The 19,574-nt window shown below is 60.9% G+C and overlaps 2 protein-coding genes across 2 annotated transcripts in view; one reads left to right on the top strand and one right to left on the bottom strand.

Annotated features, from left to right (window-relative positions):
- The window catches only part of RNF216 (ring finger protein 216), a 122,160-nt gene extending 121,956 nt beyond the window's left edge, over positions 1–204 (top strand). Inside the window, exon 16 of the mRNA XM_027528094.1 lies at positions 6–204. Coding sequence (XP_027383895.1) covers positions 6–122 — 117 coding nt within the window. The 3' untranslated portion in view covers positions 123–204. The remainder of the gene's footprint in view (positions 1–5) is intronic.
- Positions 205–9,784: 9,580 nt separating this feature from the next.
- On the bottom strand, positions 9,785–19,270 carry FSCN1 (fascin actin-bundling protein 1). Its single transcript, XM_027527021.1, has 5 exons — positions 18,319–19,270; positions 12,063–12,219; positions 11,855–11,976; positions 11,420–11,587; positions 9,785–11,102 (listed from the first exon to the last, which is right to left on the bottom strand). Exons 1-5 carry the CDS (start codon positions 19,148–19,150, stop codon positions 10,900–10,902), a joined length of 1,482 nt encoding a protein of 493 aa, XP_027382822.1. The 5' UTR covers positions 19,151–19,270; the 3' UTR covers positions 9,785–10,899.
- Positions 19,271–19,574: the final 304 nt, after the last annotated feature.

The following is a 19,574-nucleotide window of genomic DNA, read 5'->3' as shown; positions in this document are numbered from 1 at the left end:
TGCAGGCACCTGCTTATCAGCGCTCCGGGCCTTTGTCATCGCAAAAGTGGTTCCATACCTCTGGCTGCAGTTCACTTTCTTCACCATCATGGCGTGCCCTCCAGGTGTGTGGGTCCAGATAGCTCTAACCTGTGCCTTTTATGCCTTCTGTGGTATTTCTGTGTATGGATTTGCCACAAGTGATCCAGCAATTCCCCCATTAAGGAAAATCTGGGTGCTTCCCATTTCCTGCACACATCACCTCAGTGGACACTCCCTTTGATGTCGCAGTAGACACATTTCTAGCAGTGGAGCTGTGAATCAAGGTTGGGACGGGTTGGGCGATGGGGTTAGGTATTGAAGTCTAGTTGATTTGCAGTATTGTGTTGGTTTTGATACGTTTCCTCCCAGTGTGTTTTTTCCTATGATATACCTAGTGTATTTCACAAAACTAGTAAACCAGATGTGCAGATTTTCTGTCTACCAGGAGCAGGAACAGGTATGAGCAAAGACTTCCTGAAGGTGGCTTTTAATTAGCTCACTCTTTTATAACCTCCTGCCGCAGGCTCTGTTCGGGTTCTCTTTGGACATTTAAAGTCTGTCTCCCGGAGGCTGGTTGTGCCCAGCTGGCTGGCCCACTGTTCCCATGACCCATGGTGGGTAATGATCATGTTTAAACCCCATCTGTGTCATCCCTCTTGGTTGGGATCAGCACATTTGGGCTGGGCTGGGTTTGGCCTTGGAAGGTGACAGTCAAAACCATTGTGGCATGGAGGCCATGCCCTGGGCCCTACACCTAGTGGGCACCTGTGTGTACACCACTAACGGGGGACAGGCCTGGGCTGGGCTTCAGGAAGGTGCCACCCAACTGGGTCTTGGGCTGTCAGGCTCCCCCAGCACAGGTGACAGAAGACATGCCACTAAAATAGCAGACTGTGGGAAAGAGGGGCACAGCAGGAGCCGCCAGGGGCTGGGGAGGTGACGGGGAGGAGCCTCCAGGCAAGAGGCCCCAGAAGGGCCCCCTGGGCTGGCCCCTCCTCCGCATCACGGGACAGGCGGGCTGCCCCCCAGGGGCTCTGTATTTTCAGTCCGTTCATCAGCGCGGGGCCTAGTGGAGGCAGTAGCACGTGTAGGACCTGGCGCGGGGCGGGGGCTGTGCGTGCAGGGTGGGCAACTGGCTGAGACGGGGCTGGGGCGGGGGCGGTGCCGCACAGCACCCAGCGTTGCTCGCTTGCAAGGCGGCGGAGGGCAGCCTGGAAGCCGGAGGAAATGAAGGGGAGCGGTGACGGGGGAGGAGAGGGAAAGGGAGGAGCTCCGGGCCGAGCCCCCTCTCTGGCCTCTGGTTCCTGGGAGCTGTTCCTCCCCCCTTCCCTCCAAGCCCTGAACAGGGCCCAGTGGAGCTCCTCCCAGCCCAGGACCAGCTGCCCCCGCCGCAGCAGCCACAGGAAACCGCCCGGAGCAGCGAACGAAGCGACGAGCACCGCGCAGGGCTCCCGCCCCGTCCGCGCTGCCGGCCCAGGGGCAGCTCTGAGCCCGCCTGCGGTTTGGCTGAGCCGGCAGCCCCGAGGCGGCCCCCGCTTCCCCCCAGCACGGCCGGCGGGGGCTGTCAAAGGCTCTCCAGGGCCCAGTGCACATCAACCACCTCGCCCCAGGCACCCCAAAACAAGCCTCGTCCCCGCCCCACCTCAGCTGCAAGAGGCGCCTCTCGGGGTACAGTGGCCGCAGCCTTCTCTGTCTGCCCTCCCTGTGTCAGCCCCAAGTCTGGTCCCCTCTGTTACCCTCTTTGTCTCTCTGTCTCTGTCTCTCCCTCTTTCCTCCTTTCTACCAAGTTTAAGGCCACTTACCCAAAAGAAGGGCTTCCTTCTGGCTCAGCTGGTAAAGAATCCACCTGCAATGCAAGAGACCTGGGTTCAATCCCTGGGTTGGGAAGATCCCCTGGAGACGGGAAAGGCTACCCACTCCAGTATTCTGGCCCAGGGACTGTATAGTCCATGGGGTCGCAGAGTCGGACACAACTGAGCGATCTCAAATTACCCAAAACACACATGATATAAAAACAAATAGAAAATACAAATTGGAACGCAAGCAAAGTGACCACTAGCACAGCCAAGAGTTAGGGCTCTGAAACACGTCTCCACCAGGTGTCCGCGCCCTTATCTTCAAAGGCAGCTTGACCTCACGGGTGGACAGGCACGAGTTAGGAGGGTCAGTGTGTCTGGAAGGTGGAGACGTGCCCGCAGCTCAAGGGAAGGACGCTCTACAGGCAGAGGCAGTTCTCTGCGACCTGCTGGAGGCCCGGCTGCCCTGTCCCAGGCATGCTGGGGGCCTAGCCCGTTCCCAGCCTCAGCCCTCTGGGGCACACAGCCTCAGCCCTCCGGGGCACCCACACCGCCCCCACAGACATCTCCTTCCTCTCCCTCCTGATGGGGAGGAAGGCCAAAAAGGAAGCCCAGGGCGACCTCGAAGCTGGATGTTCCTACCCAGCTCCGCCGTTTCCTGCCTCTGGGACATAGACCTCTCTTCTGCTGAGGTGCTGGCTGTCTGGGATTCATTCACAGTCTGGAGTGTTCAGGAAATAACTGCTGGAAGAAGAAATCTGTGAAACGAGGATAAAAAGACCCACCTCAGAAGGGGGAGGTAGGGCATCCAATGAGACAGCGTGTGTGAAGATGCACTCTGACCCACAGGAGCCTCACAGAGCTTACCTGCATTTTTCTCTGTGGTGGTTCAGCCTCCAAGTCATGTCCGACTCTGCAACCCCATGGATTGCAGCACGCCGGGCTTCCCTGTCCTTCACCATGTCCCTGCCTTCACTCAAACTCTACTGAATCGGTGATGCCATCCAACCATGTCCTCCTCTGTCACTCCCTTCTCCTGCCCTCAGTTTTTCCCAGCATCAGGATCTTTCCCAGTGAATTAGTTCTTCGCATCAGATGGTCAAAGTATAGGAGCTTCAGCTTCAGCATCAGTCTCTCCAGTGAATATTCAGGGCCGATTTCCTTTAGGACTGACTGGTTTGTGAGTGAGTGTTCTTTGAACTGGAACGGTGGGCAGATCATCTGCCAGCTGGAGTGTCAGTTTCCCCGTCTGTAAACTCGGGTGGGCTCAGGGGGTGCGAGAGGTTGGCTGGGTAGCCTGAAAAGCCCTCCCCACTCTAAAGGGCTGGGGTTTTACAGGTGTCCTAACAGCCCAGGTATCAAGAGCTGGAGTTTTAAGTTTACAGATATGTTTGCCTAGAATGTGTTTCACACAACAATAATTTAGCATTATTCATAAATAGCCCAAAAGTGGAAACCATCCAAATCCAATGTCCACTGTCTGATGAACAGACAAACAAAATGGGGCCTGTCCAGACAGGATAGTATTTGGTCATAAAGGGAAGAAGGGCTTCCCAGGTGGCGCTCGTGGTAAAGCAGCACACCTGCCTGCCAGTACAGGAGATCCAAGAGACACGGGTTCAATCCCTGGTCCAGGAAGATCCCACAGGCCGTGGGGCAGTCAAGCCCGTGAGCCACAGCTGCTGAGCCCGTGCCCTGGAGCCTGGGCCCCACAAAAGAGAAGCCACTGCAACGCAAAGCGTGAGCACCACGGCAAGGAATAGCCCCCTCCCGCCGCAACTAGAGAAAAGCCCGCAGAGCAACGAAGACCCAGCACGGCCCCCAAAACGGATTAATTTAAAAACTTAATAAAGGTGAAACTAGGCAATGTTTTATCTTTTTAAAAATACCTCGGGTGAAATTCATAACAGATTAGATGCTGCAGGGGGTCAAAACAAACTGTTACTGAACTTGAAGACAGCAACAGAAACTATTCCGAACAAAGAAACAGAGAAAAGAGGAAGACGGCCAGCCAGGGCCCACCCTACACCCTCAGGGACAACGGCCTTTGTGAGGAGGGCCTCGGGCCGGGTGAGTCGGGGGAACTGGCCGTACCCCAGCCGCTTCTGAGCCCCCACGGCACCTCGGGAGCCACAGGAACCCAGGGACTCCCTGGTGCCAGTGCTTTGATGAGACGTCATCTGGAGCCCTGGAGGGGTGGGAGGCTTTTACATACAGCCCTCATATCGGCCAGTGGCGTTTCGGGGAACAAGGAAACCCAGCAGGCAGGAGCCCCCTGGGCAGACCCCTGCACTCCCGGTGAGCACAGACTCCCCAGGGCACACTGCACCCTGCTCCTCACCTCTCCGCTTGGCCAGAAGCTTCAAGAGCGATTTCGTCCAGGTTGGGGAGGGTGTAAAGAAACACTCACCCTCTGCCGGGCAGGGACTGTGGGGAGGGTCTCAGGGGGAGGCCATCAGACCGCATCGATCAGAATGTCAAGTGACCCAGGAATTATCCTTCCAGGAATCTAGCCCGGGCACTTGTAAACAGGCTCCTGCCACTGTTCCGTTCAGCAGTGTCTGTGCCAGTCATGATACACGAGATACGATGTGAAGGTCGATGAGCAGGGGCCAAGGTAGATAAGACGGGACGTGACGAGGCTACGCGACAGGACAGAGGGAGGTCTGTCTGCGCAGATAAGGAACACTGGCATCTGTTCGGGGACAGCGAGGGGAGGGGCAGTGGACACGTCCGATGCTCTGCGTTGGAAAATGAAACACAACCCTCGTACACCGTTGCTGGGGATGAAAATGGTGCAGCTGCTGTGCGAGACGTTATGGCAGTTTTTCAAAACCTTAAAATTGGAATGGCCACATGACCCAGCAGGTCCACTTCTGGGTCTGTACCCAAAAGAATGGAAAGCAGGGCCTTGTACGCTTGCGTTCACAGCAGCATTATTCACAAGAGCTAATAAATGGAAGCCGCCAAAACGCTCGTGGACGGATGTGGCGTATCAATACAACTGAACAGGATTCAGTCTTTTTATTTTTTTGGCTGTGCTGAGTCTTCGTTGCTGCTCGGGCTGGGCTTTTCTTTAGGTGCAGCAAGCAGGGGCTACTCTTTAGTTAAGGTACATGGGCTTAGTTGCTCTGCCGCAGCATGTGGGATCTTCCCGGACCAGGGATCGAAACCGTGTCCCTTTCATTACAAGGCAAATTCTTAACCACTGGACCACCAGGGAAGCCCCAGTATTCAGCCTTAAAAAAGAAATTCTGGCACTTGCTACCGCGTGGGTGACCCTTGGGACCATTATGCGAAGTGAAATCAGCTCACCACAAGAGCACAAGCGCTGTAGGCCTCCACTTGGGTGAGGTCCTGAGTGTCACGTTCATGGAGACAGACTGGGCAGGGGTGGGGGCCAGGGGCTGGGAGACCGGGAGTCAGTGTTCAGTGGGGACAGAGCGTCCATTTTACAAGGTGGAGCGAGTTCTGGAGACGATGGTGGCGATTTGATGATGGTCCGACAGTGCGGATAAAGACGGCTCTACTGAACCATTAGGAACGGTTACGACGGTAGATTTTATGCTACTGTTGTTTAGCTGCTAACTCGTGTCTGACTCTTTGGTGACCCCATGGACTGTAGCCCGCCGGGCTCCTCTGTCCATGGGATTCTCCAGGCAAGGATACTGGAGTGGCTTGCCGTTTGCTCCTCCAGGGGATCTTCCCAACTCAGGCGTCGAATCTACGTCTCCTGCATTGGCAGGCAGATTCTTTACCCCTGAGCCACGGGGGAAGCTCCCTTTATGCTAATGTATCTTACCACAGTTAAAAGTTATTTGGTTAATTAATTGGAATAAAATAAATACAGTGGGGGGTCATGATAATAAGGACATAACATATCCCTCGGCTCCCCCGTCACAGGGGTGCTGCCTGTGAACCTCAGCTCTGGAAAGCAGCCCACCAGGATGGGGAGGCGCGGGGCTGACAGGCCCGCGCCCTGCTCGTCGGGGACGGCTCTGCCTGCGGTGCGCTGCCCTGCTCTCCTGAACCGCCCAGTGGGGCTCGGAGCCCGGCGCCCGCGGTGCAGCATTGCTCTCCTTCTCGTCCCCGTCTCTCCTCATCCTGGGGTCACCTCCCAAAGAAGCCACTTGGCCTGGACGCTTGTGTTCCTTTGTTTCTGGGGGAACCGATCCCATGAGTTTCAGTATCTGGACATACCTGTTCCATTTGTTGGTTCTTTACTGAAGCATCACTGACTTACACTGTTATGTTGGTTTCAGGGGCACGGCATAGTGTAGGCTACACATATTCATAGTGAGTGTTACTCAGAGATGTACTAAATGCTACAGTCACTACCAGGATAAGTCGTCACCATGTGTCACCCACCACACCGGGGTGTTACAGTATTAACTACACCCCCTATGTTGTGCATTGCGTCCTTGTGAACTACTGATTCTGTACCCGGATATCTGTACCTCTAAGTCCCCTTCCCCGATTTCACTCACTCATCCCCCGCCCCAAGTCCTCCATTCTGGCAACCACCTGTTTGCTCTTTGTGTCTGTGAGTCTGTTTTTGTCTTGTTACTACAATATTTGTCTTTGTTTGACTTATTTCACTTAGCAGCATACCCTCTAGATCCAGCCATGTTGTCACAAAAGGCAAGATTTCATTCCCTTTTATGACTGAGCAGTATTCCATTGCATGTATGTGTGTATATATACATAGATACCATACCTTTTTTTTTTTTAGTATTTATTTCTTTGGCTGCACGGGGTCTTAGTTCAGCATGTGGGAAATTTGATCTTCATTTCGGCCTTCAGGATCTGTTAGCACCGCATGCAGCTCTTAATTCGCAGCGTGCGGAATCCAGTTCTCTGACCAAGGATTGAAACCCGGCCCCCTGTACTGGGAGCACAGAGTCTTGGCCACTGGACCACCAGGGAAGCCCCCATTCTCTTAATTCTTTTTTCAGGCAAGGCTTTCTTACTGGGGCACTGCTGCGGCAAGGGGAAGTGAGAACAAGCAAACCAGATCCCCTTGCCGGCTCCTCTTAATTCTTAAAGCAACAACTGTGATAGGGATGTAGCTCTTTCTGACCAGCCTGTCCAGCCCCAGGTTCCTGGCAGGTGTGTCTCCCTCCCCTTCTGGGGGTCGTCCCTGTCTGGTGGGGGTGGGGGCAGGGAGAGGGGTGCAGGGTCCCCTCCCCCATCTCCTGCAGCTTTGGTCTTAATTATTCACACCTCAGGGAGGCTCGGCCTCCTCTTGGCTAAGCTCAGGGGCCCACACGAACCGGCTGGGGCTTCAGGCCAATTGCTCAGCTCCGCCCCACTCCTGCTGGGCAGGCCTGGGCCCCTTCTCTGGGCCTCCTTCTGCCCGGAGCCCCCATCTGTCCCCTTCTCCTCTTGCTGCCCCAGGGGTCTCGGAGCCCCTCCCCCATCAGTCTTGCTGTCCCTGGAAGGAGGGAAACTGAGGCCAGAGGGTCCCCAGGGAGTCCAGAGGGGTGGGTCTCTTTGTAGCATCACCCACTCTACACTTCAGTGTGTTTTGGAGCCCTCCCCAATTCTGGCAGAAGCCGATGTGTCCCTGGAGGAAGAGGGGCCCAGCTAGGTCTGCGTGTCCTCCAACGAGGTCTCCCCGGAGAAGAACAGGGAAAGAGCCTGAGCTCGGGAGCACAGGGGGCTGGGCTTGAAGTGTCCTGTGAGATGCCCCTGGGAAACTCTGAGGGACCCACCTGGGTCCTCCCGGGGCTGGAGCCCCCAGCGGGACTGGAAGACCCACCCCAAAAGGATGTGAATGGCTGTCTGTGAAAAAAAAATCCCACTTTTTTCTGGCCAGGCTGCATCTTAGGAACCACAGCTGCCCCCAGCTGCCCCGCCTGGCCTCCAGCAGTCCTGCCCCTGCCAGGGAAGGACTCACGGAAGGGAAGAAAGCTTGTCTCTCTTTGCTTCTTCCTTCCTTACAAGTTCAACTGCATGTTCTTCGTTTGGGCTCACAATCGACCCCAGTGGAGTAGCTTGGAGCACCGGCTGCACCTGCCCAGACTCGCTGGGCACTCTCTAGGCCTGTTTCCCTATCTGAGCAATGGGAGGCTGGACTCCTGCTCGTCCTCCACGGCAGGCTTGGGGGGAACCCACCCTCAGAACTCTGGGGACCTGCTGGCCCCCTACCCAACTGGAGGTGGGAGGAGCTGCCAGTCAGGGTCTAGGAGAAGTGGGGCAAGGAGTCCCCAGGGACAGAGGGTGGCAGCCTGTGGGCTGAGTGGGGGCGGGTCTGTGTGCCTGTGTGTGTGCATGTCTGTGTCTGTGTGCGTCTGTGTTGTGTGCACTGGGCTCTTGTACGTGCCTGCATGTATTCCTGTGTGCACACACCCACTCGCGTACACAGGTCCGTGTGCCTGTGTGTGCAGGGTCCTGCGGTCCGGGACCTGTGAAACGGAAATCGCTGAGGAGGCAAACATGCTTCTGGCTGGAGGAAGAACTGCACCCCGGAATCTGACGTGGGGCCCCAGAGCCAGTTCTGATGGGGGCGGAGGTGGGGGGGGGGGGGTGGGCGCACTTTCCGGTCAGCACAGGTGCTCCTGTGCGCCACGGGAGTGTCTGCCTCCTTCCCATAGCATCCTATTGCCTCCACGGGGCCTGGAGACAACGGCCTCACTCGAGCAGATCCACTCCTCCTCGAGACCCAGCCAGGTCTCAGCCACAACTCCTGACCTTTGCGTGCGCTGTGGTTCCCTGGCCTGGCCGCTCTTCCGTCCCAGGTACTAGGTTAGGCCCCGCTCCTCCCTAGGTGTGATCGCCTCTGCCACCAGAGTTTGCACCTCGTTTGCAGAGATGGGGGGGAGGGGAACAGCCCCTGGAACGCGCGCAGCCGGTGCTCATTTTTGCAGAATGCGTGGAATTTAGAACCAGCCCCTAGGCCTGGCTCAGAGGATGCGGGCAGGGGTCCGTGGAATCTCTCCAGGACAGGTCATTCCGCTCCTGAGCAGCCCTCTCCTCGGGCACCGCGGGGAACACCTCCACCTCGCTCCACTGCCCAACTGGGGACCCCCACCCCCAACGGTCTGTAAGAGCTTGGCTCTGGAATCCTCATCTGTTCCTTCCACGTCACCGAGACTTTTCTGGCTTCCAGCCTGGCTTGAACAGTGGTGGGGGTTGGTCGCCAGGACCCCGCTGGGAGCTCACCATCCCTTTGTGGCCGCCATCTGTCCTTGTCAATCTCGAGACTCCCGCCCCCAGGGGCCACCAATCACAGCGCAGGCATCCCAGTTTCGTCATCGGCAGCCAATCAGCGCTTCCGCTGACCGCTCAGGCCCCCCCCCCCCGCCCCCGCGAGACTGCCGCAGGCCCAAGTCCATCTTCAGCCGCCGCCTGCCAGTTGGACCCGTGGGGTACCCATTCCACTCCTAAGGCTGCGCCTTGCTGCTCTGAGCCTCAGTCTGCCCCTCTGTAAGATGGGAACAGGCAGGCTCTGGGTAACAGGAGGGACTGTACAGGAGGGCCCGCCCAGCATCTGTCTCTCTGGAGGTCCCCGCAGGGCTAGCCACGTGGTCGGCCAGGGACCAAGAAGGGCAGGGTGGACTTGGGACCCAGGTGACCCCTCGAGGCCGGAAACTTCCTGGGCTTCTTATCTGCCAGACAGAGAAGTGGCTCTGTCCCTCCGCAAACTGGGCACAGGCGATATCTGATCCAGGCACCCACCCTGGACCTCAAGCCTAGTCCACCCAACTGACTCCTCTCAGGGCCGCTCCCCACCTCCGTGGGAGCCTGCGGTCTGGGGCTGTGGATGGACGCACTGGAGGCCTCTTCAGTATGGAAAGGGGGCAGCCCAGGCCTCCACGCTCTAATCAAGGCACACCTGCTCAGGTGTGCTGGTTTGTGTGGGCTTGACCTCTAACCCCTAAACGTGCAGGAGTCGGGTTCCCGGGCCCACACCTCCTGTCTGCCTTCATCCCAACGCGCACGCGCGAGCACACACACACAGCCTCCGGGTTGCAGACTTGCGTTATTTTATTTTGCTCTTTCCAGTCTGAAGCTACTATCATGGGCGTTTAGAGTTATACAAATGACACTTACAAAAAATAAAAGACCAAGACACCCAGAGTGAGATGCATGGTGGACACTAACCGGAAGGGAGGGGAGCCGGCAGGGGAGGGGCTGGGAGCCATGGGCGGGGGTGGGGGGCAGTGGGGGCTTCCAGGGGGCTCCCAGCTGAGGGCGATGCCCAGCTTCATCCCGCTGAGACCCAGGAGTCTGGTCAGACAAGGAGCACCGACCACACGGGGCCCTGGGTGAGGCGGTGAGGGGCCTAGCACCACCAGGTGAGACCCGGCCCTGGGGTGGGCACTCGGGAGGGTGGGGCTGGAGAAACCCTCTGGGAAGGTGGGGGAGTTTGGATTTGGGGAGGCACCCCGCCTGCCCCACCACTAGTGGGAGGAGAGGGCGCAGAGGCCAGAAGAGTCCTCTGTCTCAAGACCCCCTCAAGCCCACTCATGGCTACAACCAGGCTTGCCTGGGGCTCCTCCAGCAATAACATTTCATTAAAAAAAAAATACTGATTTGGTCATTTTCTGCTTCCAGTCAGGCCAGAGGGAAAGCAAAGAGAGACAGGGGCAGGGACCCGGGATCACAGCAGGGTGTGCAGGGGCAGGAGCCAGCCCTGACCTGTCCGGTTGCAAGGGAAGGCCACCGACAGGCCTGGGGCAAGAGCATGGCTCCTGGGGGTGTGGGGGAGGATCAGGAGGGGACAGGAGATTCCAGTTACGCACCCTGCCATTCCAGGGGGGCGGGGGCTCGGGAAGGCCTCCCAGCTCCCCCACTCCTCCATGGCCTCTTTGGGGAAATAAGGCTCAGAGTTGTCTGAGGTCAGGAGAGAGAAGTTCCAGCCTTGCCCAGGGCGCAGAAGAGAGGGCAGGGGGCCGGGACAGCCCGCCCAGGGCCAGGTCAGAGTGCCGACCTGCCCGGGGGATGACCGGTGAGGGCACCGTTTGCTCTGGGTTTCCAGTTTGAAAGGCAAGGGGCTCGCCACCCGCAGCAGAGCCCCCAGGAGAAGAGAGTTAGTGTGGGGCGGGGGCGGGGCAGGGAGGGGGCCGGGGGCGCAGGCCTAGTACTCCCACAGCGTGGTGGGGTCGATGGTGTCGGCGCAGGCCTTCAGGACCCCCGCGTGGTCCCCCTTCAGGTAGTGCCCCCCCACCTTGATGGCCACCTTGTTGTAGTCGCAGAACTCCAGGAAGAAGTCCACCGGGCTGTCGCTGCTGCTGGTCACCGACGAGTCATTGCCCACCATCCAGTACTTGCCCGTGGAGTCTGCAGGGGCACAGGGGGGACCCTGTCAGGTCCTGCCTCGCGCTCTGCCCCCCACCCTCCAATCACGGCTCCCAGAGTGTGGCTGGGGTCTGCCCTGTCCACCCACGTGGATGGACGGAGCCCCTCCCAGAGCCCTCTGTCTAGTGTGGTCTCCCTCCTATACCCACGAGAGCGGAAGGAAGGGGCTCCCCACCAGCTCGAGCTCCCACATGGGGCCTGGAATGGCCCAAGCCATGTCAGAGGGTCAAGTGGGGCGCAGAGGCGGGGGGGGGGGGGGGGGAGGTGCCCCACCCAGTCCCGCCCACAGGGGCACCTGCCTTTGATGTTGTAGGCACCGTCTCGGAACTCCAGCTGGAAGACGTCATAGTTGGAGCGGTTGGCATCCAGGGTGCCCGTGACCTTGCGACAGCCGATGAAGCCGTGCTCCCCGCGGAACACAATGATGGGCCGGTTGATCAGCTTCATGAGGAAGAGCTCCGAGTCCCCTGTCCCAAGAGGTGGGAAAGGCAGTGAGCCTCAGGGGGATCCGGGCGGGGGCCGGGGGGGTGCGACGCCCAGGGTGTGTGTGGCTCAGAGAGGGACAGCAAGAGCCTGGGGTCACACAGCACGCCAGCCCTAGGGGAGGCGGGGTGAGGGCGGCCTGGGAGGACACTTGGCACAGGGCGGGCTTCCAGTGGGGTTGGTAAGTGACCATGGCACAGCGAGACCCCGCCCCAGGGAACTGCGGCTTGAGGTGTGCCCAAGGTGGCTACCTGCCGTCTCCACGGAGGCCGCCAGCTGGCCGTTCTTCTTGGCCGTCACGAATTTGCCATTGGATGCACGCAGAATAATCCTCCGATCACGCCACTCGATGTCAAAGTAGCATCTGGCGTCCCTGGGGTAGGGGGGTGGGGGACAGGGTCAGGAGAGGTGCCCCCTGGGAAGGGCCGGTCTGGGCGAGCACGGGCAGCGGGCACTCACTTGGTGGATGCGGTGGACTGCACACCCCCGGTGGTTGTCAGCGTCCAGTACTTGCCCGAGTGGGTGCGGAAGGCGCATTTTTTGGTGTCGCGGTCGATCTCCAGTTGGAAGGTCTCTTGGTCAGTCTCTTCGTCCTGATTGGCCGACAGGTCCATACCTGCGGGGAGAGCCTCCAGCTAGGACCAGGGACCCCCGCACCCCCCAGTTCTGGCTGACCCTCAGCCCTGCCCTCACACACCAGTACAGTGGGGGGCGGGGGGACTACTGAGAACCCACTGCACGGCTCAGACCCCTCGGCCTCCACATCAGAGGGAGAACCCAGGACCCCGGGCCGGACCAGTTAAGGACCAGAGCCTGCTAGGTCCACTTACACATCACTTTCTCTGATTACAGACATAGAACTCTTCAACAAACCAGATGCAAGAAGATACTGTAGAGCCAACAGGGAGAATCTGAACGTGGCCCGGGGTTAGAGGGGAAGGGTTAATTACTGCTAATCACGTTGTCAATATGTAAGAGGATGCCTTGCTGTTTATAGAGACACAGGCAAATGCCCGGATGTCTGAGTTCTACCGGAAGTACAAGCAAAAACAATGAATGGAGGCCCAGGGAGCTGGGAAGGCAGCTGGGGGGTTGCTACTCGGCGGTTCATTGTTCCCTCCTGCTTCTGTGTACGTGTAAAAGTTCAAAGAGCAATTGCACACGCTCCTTTCAGGAAATCTAGAAAACTCCTCTGAAAGTGCAGTCACACACCCGCAACGCGCACCGCACCCCCGGAGAGCCCCTGTGAACGCTGGGCAACCACAGCCTCCTAACGCTTCCCCTGCGTTCACACATGCGTTTTCTTGACCTTAAAGTGCACGCAGGTGGCAGATCGCGATTTGCACACGACCTGCCTAACACCTTCACATGTGTCCACATCCTGAAATCATCTGTGAAAGGGGTGGCTTCCGAGGTTTTGTTCCCACAAGCTGCAGCCCCATTGCTTTTGCACACCCGTGCGGACTCCTCCAGCTAAAACCTGCAGTGCGACCTTTGGTCACAACCACAAGTTCAGGTCCCCAAGCACCACGGGCCTAAGAGCCTCACTGTCGGGTGAGGGGCCTCCAGGCCTTTATGAAGCCGGGGCTGGTGGCAGGCACCCCTTCAGATGAGAGGAGGCTGGCGGGTGGCAAAGGCTGGGGGCTGGCGCTGCGCCCCTGGCCCAGGACCCCTTCTTGGTTCTCCAGGCTCCACCCAGAGGGCCTGACAGGTGTCAGCCCTGTGCTGACCAGGTCTCGTGTCCCATGTCAGCACCACCTTGCCTCACAAGAGAGAGGGAGACAGAGAAATAGTGCCCTTGCCCAAGGTCACCCAGAGAAAAAGCTAGGGGTCCCCGGGCTCTCGGGAGAAGGGGGCAAACTCCAGCCTCGTACCAAGCCCTGTCCCCCAACCTTCCCTCCCCTCTCTGGACTGGTGGCCGCGGCCTCCACGGGTCACCCTGAATAGACCCTCACCACCGCTGGGCTCGACCCCCCAGCCCCCCAGGGTCGCCTGAGCCCCAGTGTCAGGGATCAGCTGTCTACTCAGGCCCCAGGGTTGGGCTGACTCCATCCACCACAACACCCCCCGCGGAGCACCAGGCGAGGAGCAGCGAGGGCTGCGCCTGCTGGGGCTCCCAGGCCCCAAGAGGTGGGCCGTCCTGGGGCCACTGGCTCAGACCCGTCCAGCCAGCCTGCCCCACCCCACCTGACGGGCCACAGGGCACCATGTACCCCACGCATAGGAGGCTGGCTGATGGCAAAGAAAGAACAGGGGAGACGCCCCGCCGGGCACACCTCGGCAGCAGAAAAGGCAGAGGGGGCTCCCCAGGGAGAAGGGCAAGGCGGGCAGGGGAGGGCCGTAAATGGCAGTCAGCCTGCCCGCGCTTGCCAGCCTACCTGCTGGTATGCGGCCCTGCAGGTACACAAGGCTTGCACCAGGCTCAGGCCAGACACACCTGGGGGCCCTTCTCCAGGAGACTTCAGGTCCCGAGCGCTCAGCCAGCCCTGAACCCCTGCTCCTCCCAGCAACTCCCCTCCCAACCCTGGGGTGCATAAAGCAAGACTGGAGCGGTGGGTCCCTGCCCCGGGCCGCTCGACGACCACCGCCGTCTACTCAGCCACTCAGACCCCGTCCAGCCTGGCTGTGTCCAGTCCTGGAACTGGTGTGGATCAACAGGCCTAGGCCAGCGAGCAAGGTACTCAAAGTGGGGCCCAGGCGCCTTGCGTGAGCAGCACACCCCTCCAGCCTCAGTTTCCCTCTGTCAACCCGGCTCGGTGTCTCTCCGTCCTGCCAGGAGATTGAGAGCATGGAGGGGCCCGATGCCAAGTAGACATGGGGTATTCTGCCCCCACAGGAGGGGCTGGGGGTAGTGTCCACTCCATCCAGGGGGGCCCCTCTTGGCTCCAAGGCCATGCCCTGATGGGAAAGGCCCCACTCGGCCTTGGAGTCTCTAATTAGAGCTGGGTTACTATGGGAACAGGGTTTTCTTTGGGATTTTTCTTTTCATCAACAGCAGCACAGAAAGCGTGAGTCACAGGCCCACTGGAGCCCCGGGAAGTAAGGAGAGGGATGCGGGGGCTCACCAGAGCCCACAGGCACATCCTCCCACCCCGGAGACGCCGGGCCCCGCCCCGTCCATCATGGCTTTCCCAGTCTCCAGCCCCGGGGCCATCCTGCACAGACCAGCCTGCAGCACACCCCATGGTCTCATCCCCCCGCAGCCTTAGCAGTCCCCAAGTCCCCTGGGTGGTCAAAAATCAGGCGCTCTCCACCACCCCCATTCAGTTTAAGGGAGGGAGCCCAGAAGCTTCTGTGGCTTCACCTCACTTCTCCTCCTTGCTGTCAACTCTTGCCACTACCTAACCACCTTAAATCCCTACTCCATCCTTACACGAGCTGTTCCCTGGGGCCAACGTGACCTGCCTTATCAAGAGAACTCTTACACATCCTACAAAGCCTGGCTTGTCCAGCCCTTCCTCAGCCAGCCAGCCAGCCTCACCTTCGAGCGCTGGGGCTGGGCACTTCCTGAGCACGGAGACCCCAGGGCACAGCTGGTCAGAGGCAAAGGGGCTATGAGATCAGGGTCTGGCTGGAGCCCAGGGCAGTGTGTGTAGATGTTAGTCGCTCAATCATGTCCAACTCTTTGCAACCCACCATGGACTGTAGCCCGCCAGGCTCCTCTGTCCATGGGATTCTCCAGGGAAGAATATTGGAGTGGGTTGCCATGCCCTTCTCCAGGGGATCTTCCTGACCCAGGGATCAAACCCAAGTCTCCCTCACTAAAGGCAGATAGATACCTTACCATCTGAGCCACCAGGGAAGCAAAGCCCAGGGCAGGTAGGCACCAAAGAAGCTTGAATACAGCTCACTCAGCGGCCCTGCCTGTGTGGTCACAGTGACCCCACTTCCCAGGACCTGGGGTGGATGTATGCCATCTGCTTTGTCACAGCAGCTCTCAGGACCCCCAAGCCCTGGTGGCCGACCTTGCCTCTAACAGTGGCTGCGATGACCCCGTCCCAGAAATACGGTCTAGCCACAAAGAACGTGCCCAGGTGGAGCCCTTTACAGATGGGGAGACTGAGGCCGGAGAGCAGCTTGCAGCTTCAGCAGGAAGCACCCCACCCGCACCGGGCCCTGGCTGCTGGGATGACTCACATCCCCCACCGGCAAAACCCAGGAGGCTCCTCCTTCCTGGCCCGCGTTTCCCAACATGTGTCTGGAGGAGCCTCCCCCGCCTCCCTGCCACGCAGGCCTGTCTAAAATGGCCTCTGCAGGCACGCCCCCCAACCCCGCGCGGCCCCGAGCCCCCCATCACCCTCCATCCCGCCAGGTAGACCCGACGTCAGAACGGACCCCAGAACCTGAAGCCAAGGCAGCCCCAATCTTGGCCCCCAGAGCTCCCTCCCCTTTAAACACACAGATGAGCCCTTGGCTCTCCTGCTGCAATTTCCGGCAGCTCCTCTTGCCCCATCGGCCTGAATCACAGCATGACGCCCCCAGCGAGCCTCACTCAAAGGAGAGGGTGTCTGTCCAGGCTCGCCACCTGGTACCTGCCAAAAATACCCCAGGCTCTCTCTGCCCCTTCCAGGCCCAGGGGCCTCCTGGCACGTTTTTCCCAGGGAAGGGGTGGGATGCAGCTGGCAAGCACAGAGCATCCTTCACTGATAAGCACCCACTCCGGGTCCTGCAGCCCTGCTGGCTGATCCAGTCCCGTGGACCAACCTCACAAGCTGCTTCTCGGCCAGCACTGGGCTTTCTGCTCCTCTCTGCCTCGGGGCCTGTGCACAAGCTGTGCTCTGTGTCCTCAACACTGTCCCACACACCTGATACAGCCCCCCTTCTGTTCATCCTCAGGTCAGGTCAAATGTCCTCCCCGGAAAGGGACCTCTCCCATCTAACCCAGGGCCCTCATGGACCACCTGGAGTCCCAGACACCTCTGTTGCCCAAGATGGGGCTCATGTCCCAATGAGGACACAGCGCCCAGCAAGGAAGACGCCGGGACGTGCTCACTTACTCACCACTCAGGCCTCAGCATGCCTCACTCGCCAGGGGCTCAGTGTTTGCGGAGTAGGTGAGGAGTCCTGCCCCACCTAGTGCTGTGTGAGACTGGAGAGGGGAGACCCTGTGGTCCCCAGAGGCTGGGAGGCATCAGGGGGTCCAGATGAGGGCCCTTTCTGGACTCAAACCCAGTTCTGCCTGCTGCATACTTATGTGTGACCTTGGGCACAGGGCTTCTCCTCTTTGGGCCTAAACCCGCCCATCTGCAGGATGGAAGAAGCTTGGCCCACTTCAGTCCGCAGCCGGCAACTTCGGGTGGAGCTGCCACGGGGCTGCAACCACCTGGGCAGAGTGCGGACCTCAGGAGGGTGGTCATCAGGAGAAAAGTGGGGCCATTGCCTGGGGTTCCCACCCAGCTATCTCCAGAGGCCAGGGTCCAACTTCCTGTCTGGGGGGAGCAAGACACCCAGAGGTTCCCCTGGGAGGAAGAAACAGACTGCCTTCTGGACCAAAGAAGGGGCGAGGGCGCCAGAAGGAAGAGAAGCCGCCTGGGGTAGAATCTGAGCCGGGAAAGAGGGGGCTCATTCTGGCGCGCAGGCCGGTAGGAAATGGCCAGGCCAACGGGAGGCCCCGGGAAAGGACGCGTCGAGTTGCAGCCAGCTGTTCCAGGCTGGAGTCTTAGGGGGTGGGTTTACTCGAGGGGGGGCGCTTTCCGAGGGTGCCGGGCTGGGGTCTCCCGGTTCAAGCTGGGACCGCTCTCGGGCACCCACGAAGGAAAGCGCACCGGCCGGGAGCCGCAGGGCGGGGTGCCTGGCGGGCAGCCACCCCCACCACGCCGCCCTGGACCTGGGCGCGAGCAGGGAGGCCGCCTCCTGGGGCGGCTTCGGACGGAGCACCCGGCCCGGGAGGCGGCGCGGGGGGTTCCCAGCAGGGGGGACCCACAGAAAGCCGACTCCCTCCCCGCCCAGCCTCATCTGGTTTTCTCATCCGCAGAGACCGAGCAGGACAAAGGGGGCGAGGGAGGGCCCTGTCGAGGAGCCCGCCCCCTGCTCACAAAGGCCGCGGCCTCAAGCGCGGGGCGGACGCGGGAGGAGGGGCTGGGGGGGAAGGGCAGACACTCGGGGCGCCCCCCTCCAGCAGAGGCCAACCCCTCCCAGCAGCCAGAGTGGGTGGAGAGAGGCCCAGCCCCGGGGGAGGTGAACGCGCACCCTGCGGAGACCAAAGGACCCCCATCCCACCCGCCAAAGGCGGCCCTTAGGGAGTGCGGGAGCGCCCTGCGCGGGGGGCGACCCCTCGCTCCGCCCTGGAACTGAAGACTCACTAACGGGGGGAAGGGCACGAGGCACCGGGCGAGGGGCGTCGCCTCCCCCAGGGCTGGGCCCACGGAGCCGAGGGATCCGCACGAGTCGGGAAGACACAGACTGAGCAAGGGGTGCGAGGGTGGCACCCGGGGCGGGGCCTAAGAGCGGCCTAGGGAGCCCCAAGCCCAAGGCGGAGTGGGGGCCGCGCCACGGCCCCCAAGGATGGGCAAAGCCCCACCCCTCGCCCCTTCCTCGGGGTCGGAGCGCACGCCCTGCGGCCGGGTAGGGTGGCCTGCACGCCTAGCTGGGGCGGACCGGGCGTCGCTCGGGATTGCCGCGGGCGAGGAAGGGCGGGAGGCGGTGGGGACGGGGGTGGGGTGGGATGCGCTTTGTGCAAGGCCCGGAAGAAGCGAGGGACGGCATCCCCACTCACCCTGGCGCGTGGACACGTTCCTCTCGTTGGCCGCCTGCAGCACGACCTGGGCGCAGCTCTGCTCCAGGGCGAAGAGCTCGTCCTTGCCCACCTTGGTGGCCTTGCCCGCCTTGAGCGTGCCGCTGGGCCCCGACGGCGCCAGGTAGCGGCCCTCGCAGTCGCGGAAGGCCACCTTGCCGGAGCGGAACTCCAGCGTGTAGCCGGTGGCGGGCTCAGGGTGCGCCACTAGGCGCCCGTCGTGGCGCAGGAAGCGGTGGTCGGCCGTTTGCAAGCTGTAGCGCTGATCCTGGAAGGCCAGCGTGATGAGCGAGTCGACGCCCCAGGGCACGTCGCGGTCCACCGAGATTTCGTCGGCCGGCCGCGCGCCCAGGTGCGCGTAGCGCTTGCGGGCCAGGCTGTAGATGTTGACCTGCGGGTGCATAGCGATGTGCACGCTCCACTTCTCGGCCGGCGACACGGTCTGAGCGAAGCACGACAGGCGGTCCTCGGTGCCGCCGAAATAGCGCCGGTGCACCTCGGACTGCAGCGACCAGCGGCCGTCGTCGTGCGCCACGATGAGAAAACGGCAGTCGGCGCCCGGCGCCTCGTGCTCACAGGTCACGTTGCCGTCCTTGTCGGCCGCCAGGTAGCGGCCCAGGTGGCTGCGGAGGCACACGGCGGCGCTGCCCGCCTCGTCGGGCGGCTGCTCCAGCGTCCAGATCTGCTTCTTCTTCAGGCTGCTGGCCGAGGCGTTCACCTTGAACCCGAACGTCTCGGCTGTCAGGTACTTGTTGCTGCAGTTGATGAGACCGAACTGGATCTGCAGGGCCTCGGCCGTGCCGTTGGCGGTCATGGTGGCGGCTGGCGGCGGGCCGGCGCGGCCCGGGCGGTCGGTGGCGGGTCCCGGCGGCGGTGCCCTGCTCCTTTGTTCGGCGGCAGCAGAGGCCGTGCGCGCACCCTCAGCAGCGGCTTTACAAAGCCGGCTCGCGGCGCCCGAGCCCCTTTATAGGCGGGGTGACGTCAGCGCCGCCAGGCCCCGCCCCCGTCCCGCCCCTTCCCGGGGGCTAGCAGAGCCGGGGACGCGCCGGCGTAGCCAGTGAGTGGCGCGCGGGGCCTGGAGGGGCGCTGGCGGCAGCTGCGCTCGCAGCGGCCCCTCCTTCTGCACCGCCGGCCTCTGCAGTACCCCCCACTTGGGGCCACCGCCCCCTTTCCCCCAATACCAAAGCCCCACCCTCGCGGCGCCGCAGCCTGAGGGCTCCCACAGAGCAGGGGACCCC

This window comes from Bos indicus x Bos taurus, chromosome 25, assembly GCF_003369695.1.
Source record: "Bos indicus x Bos taurus breed Angus x Brahman F1 hybrid chromosome 25, Bos_hybrid_MaternalHap_v2.0, whole genome shotgun sequence".
NCBI classification, from domain to species: Eukaryota; Metazoa; Chordata; class Mammalia; order Artiodactyla; family Bovidae; genus Bos; species Bos indicus x Bos taurus.
The sequence above is the reverse complement of the archived record's forward strand: the minus strand, read 5'-3'. Positions and strand labels throughout refer to the sequence as shown.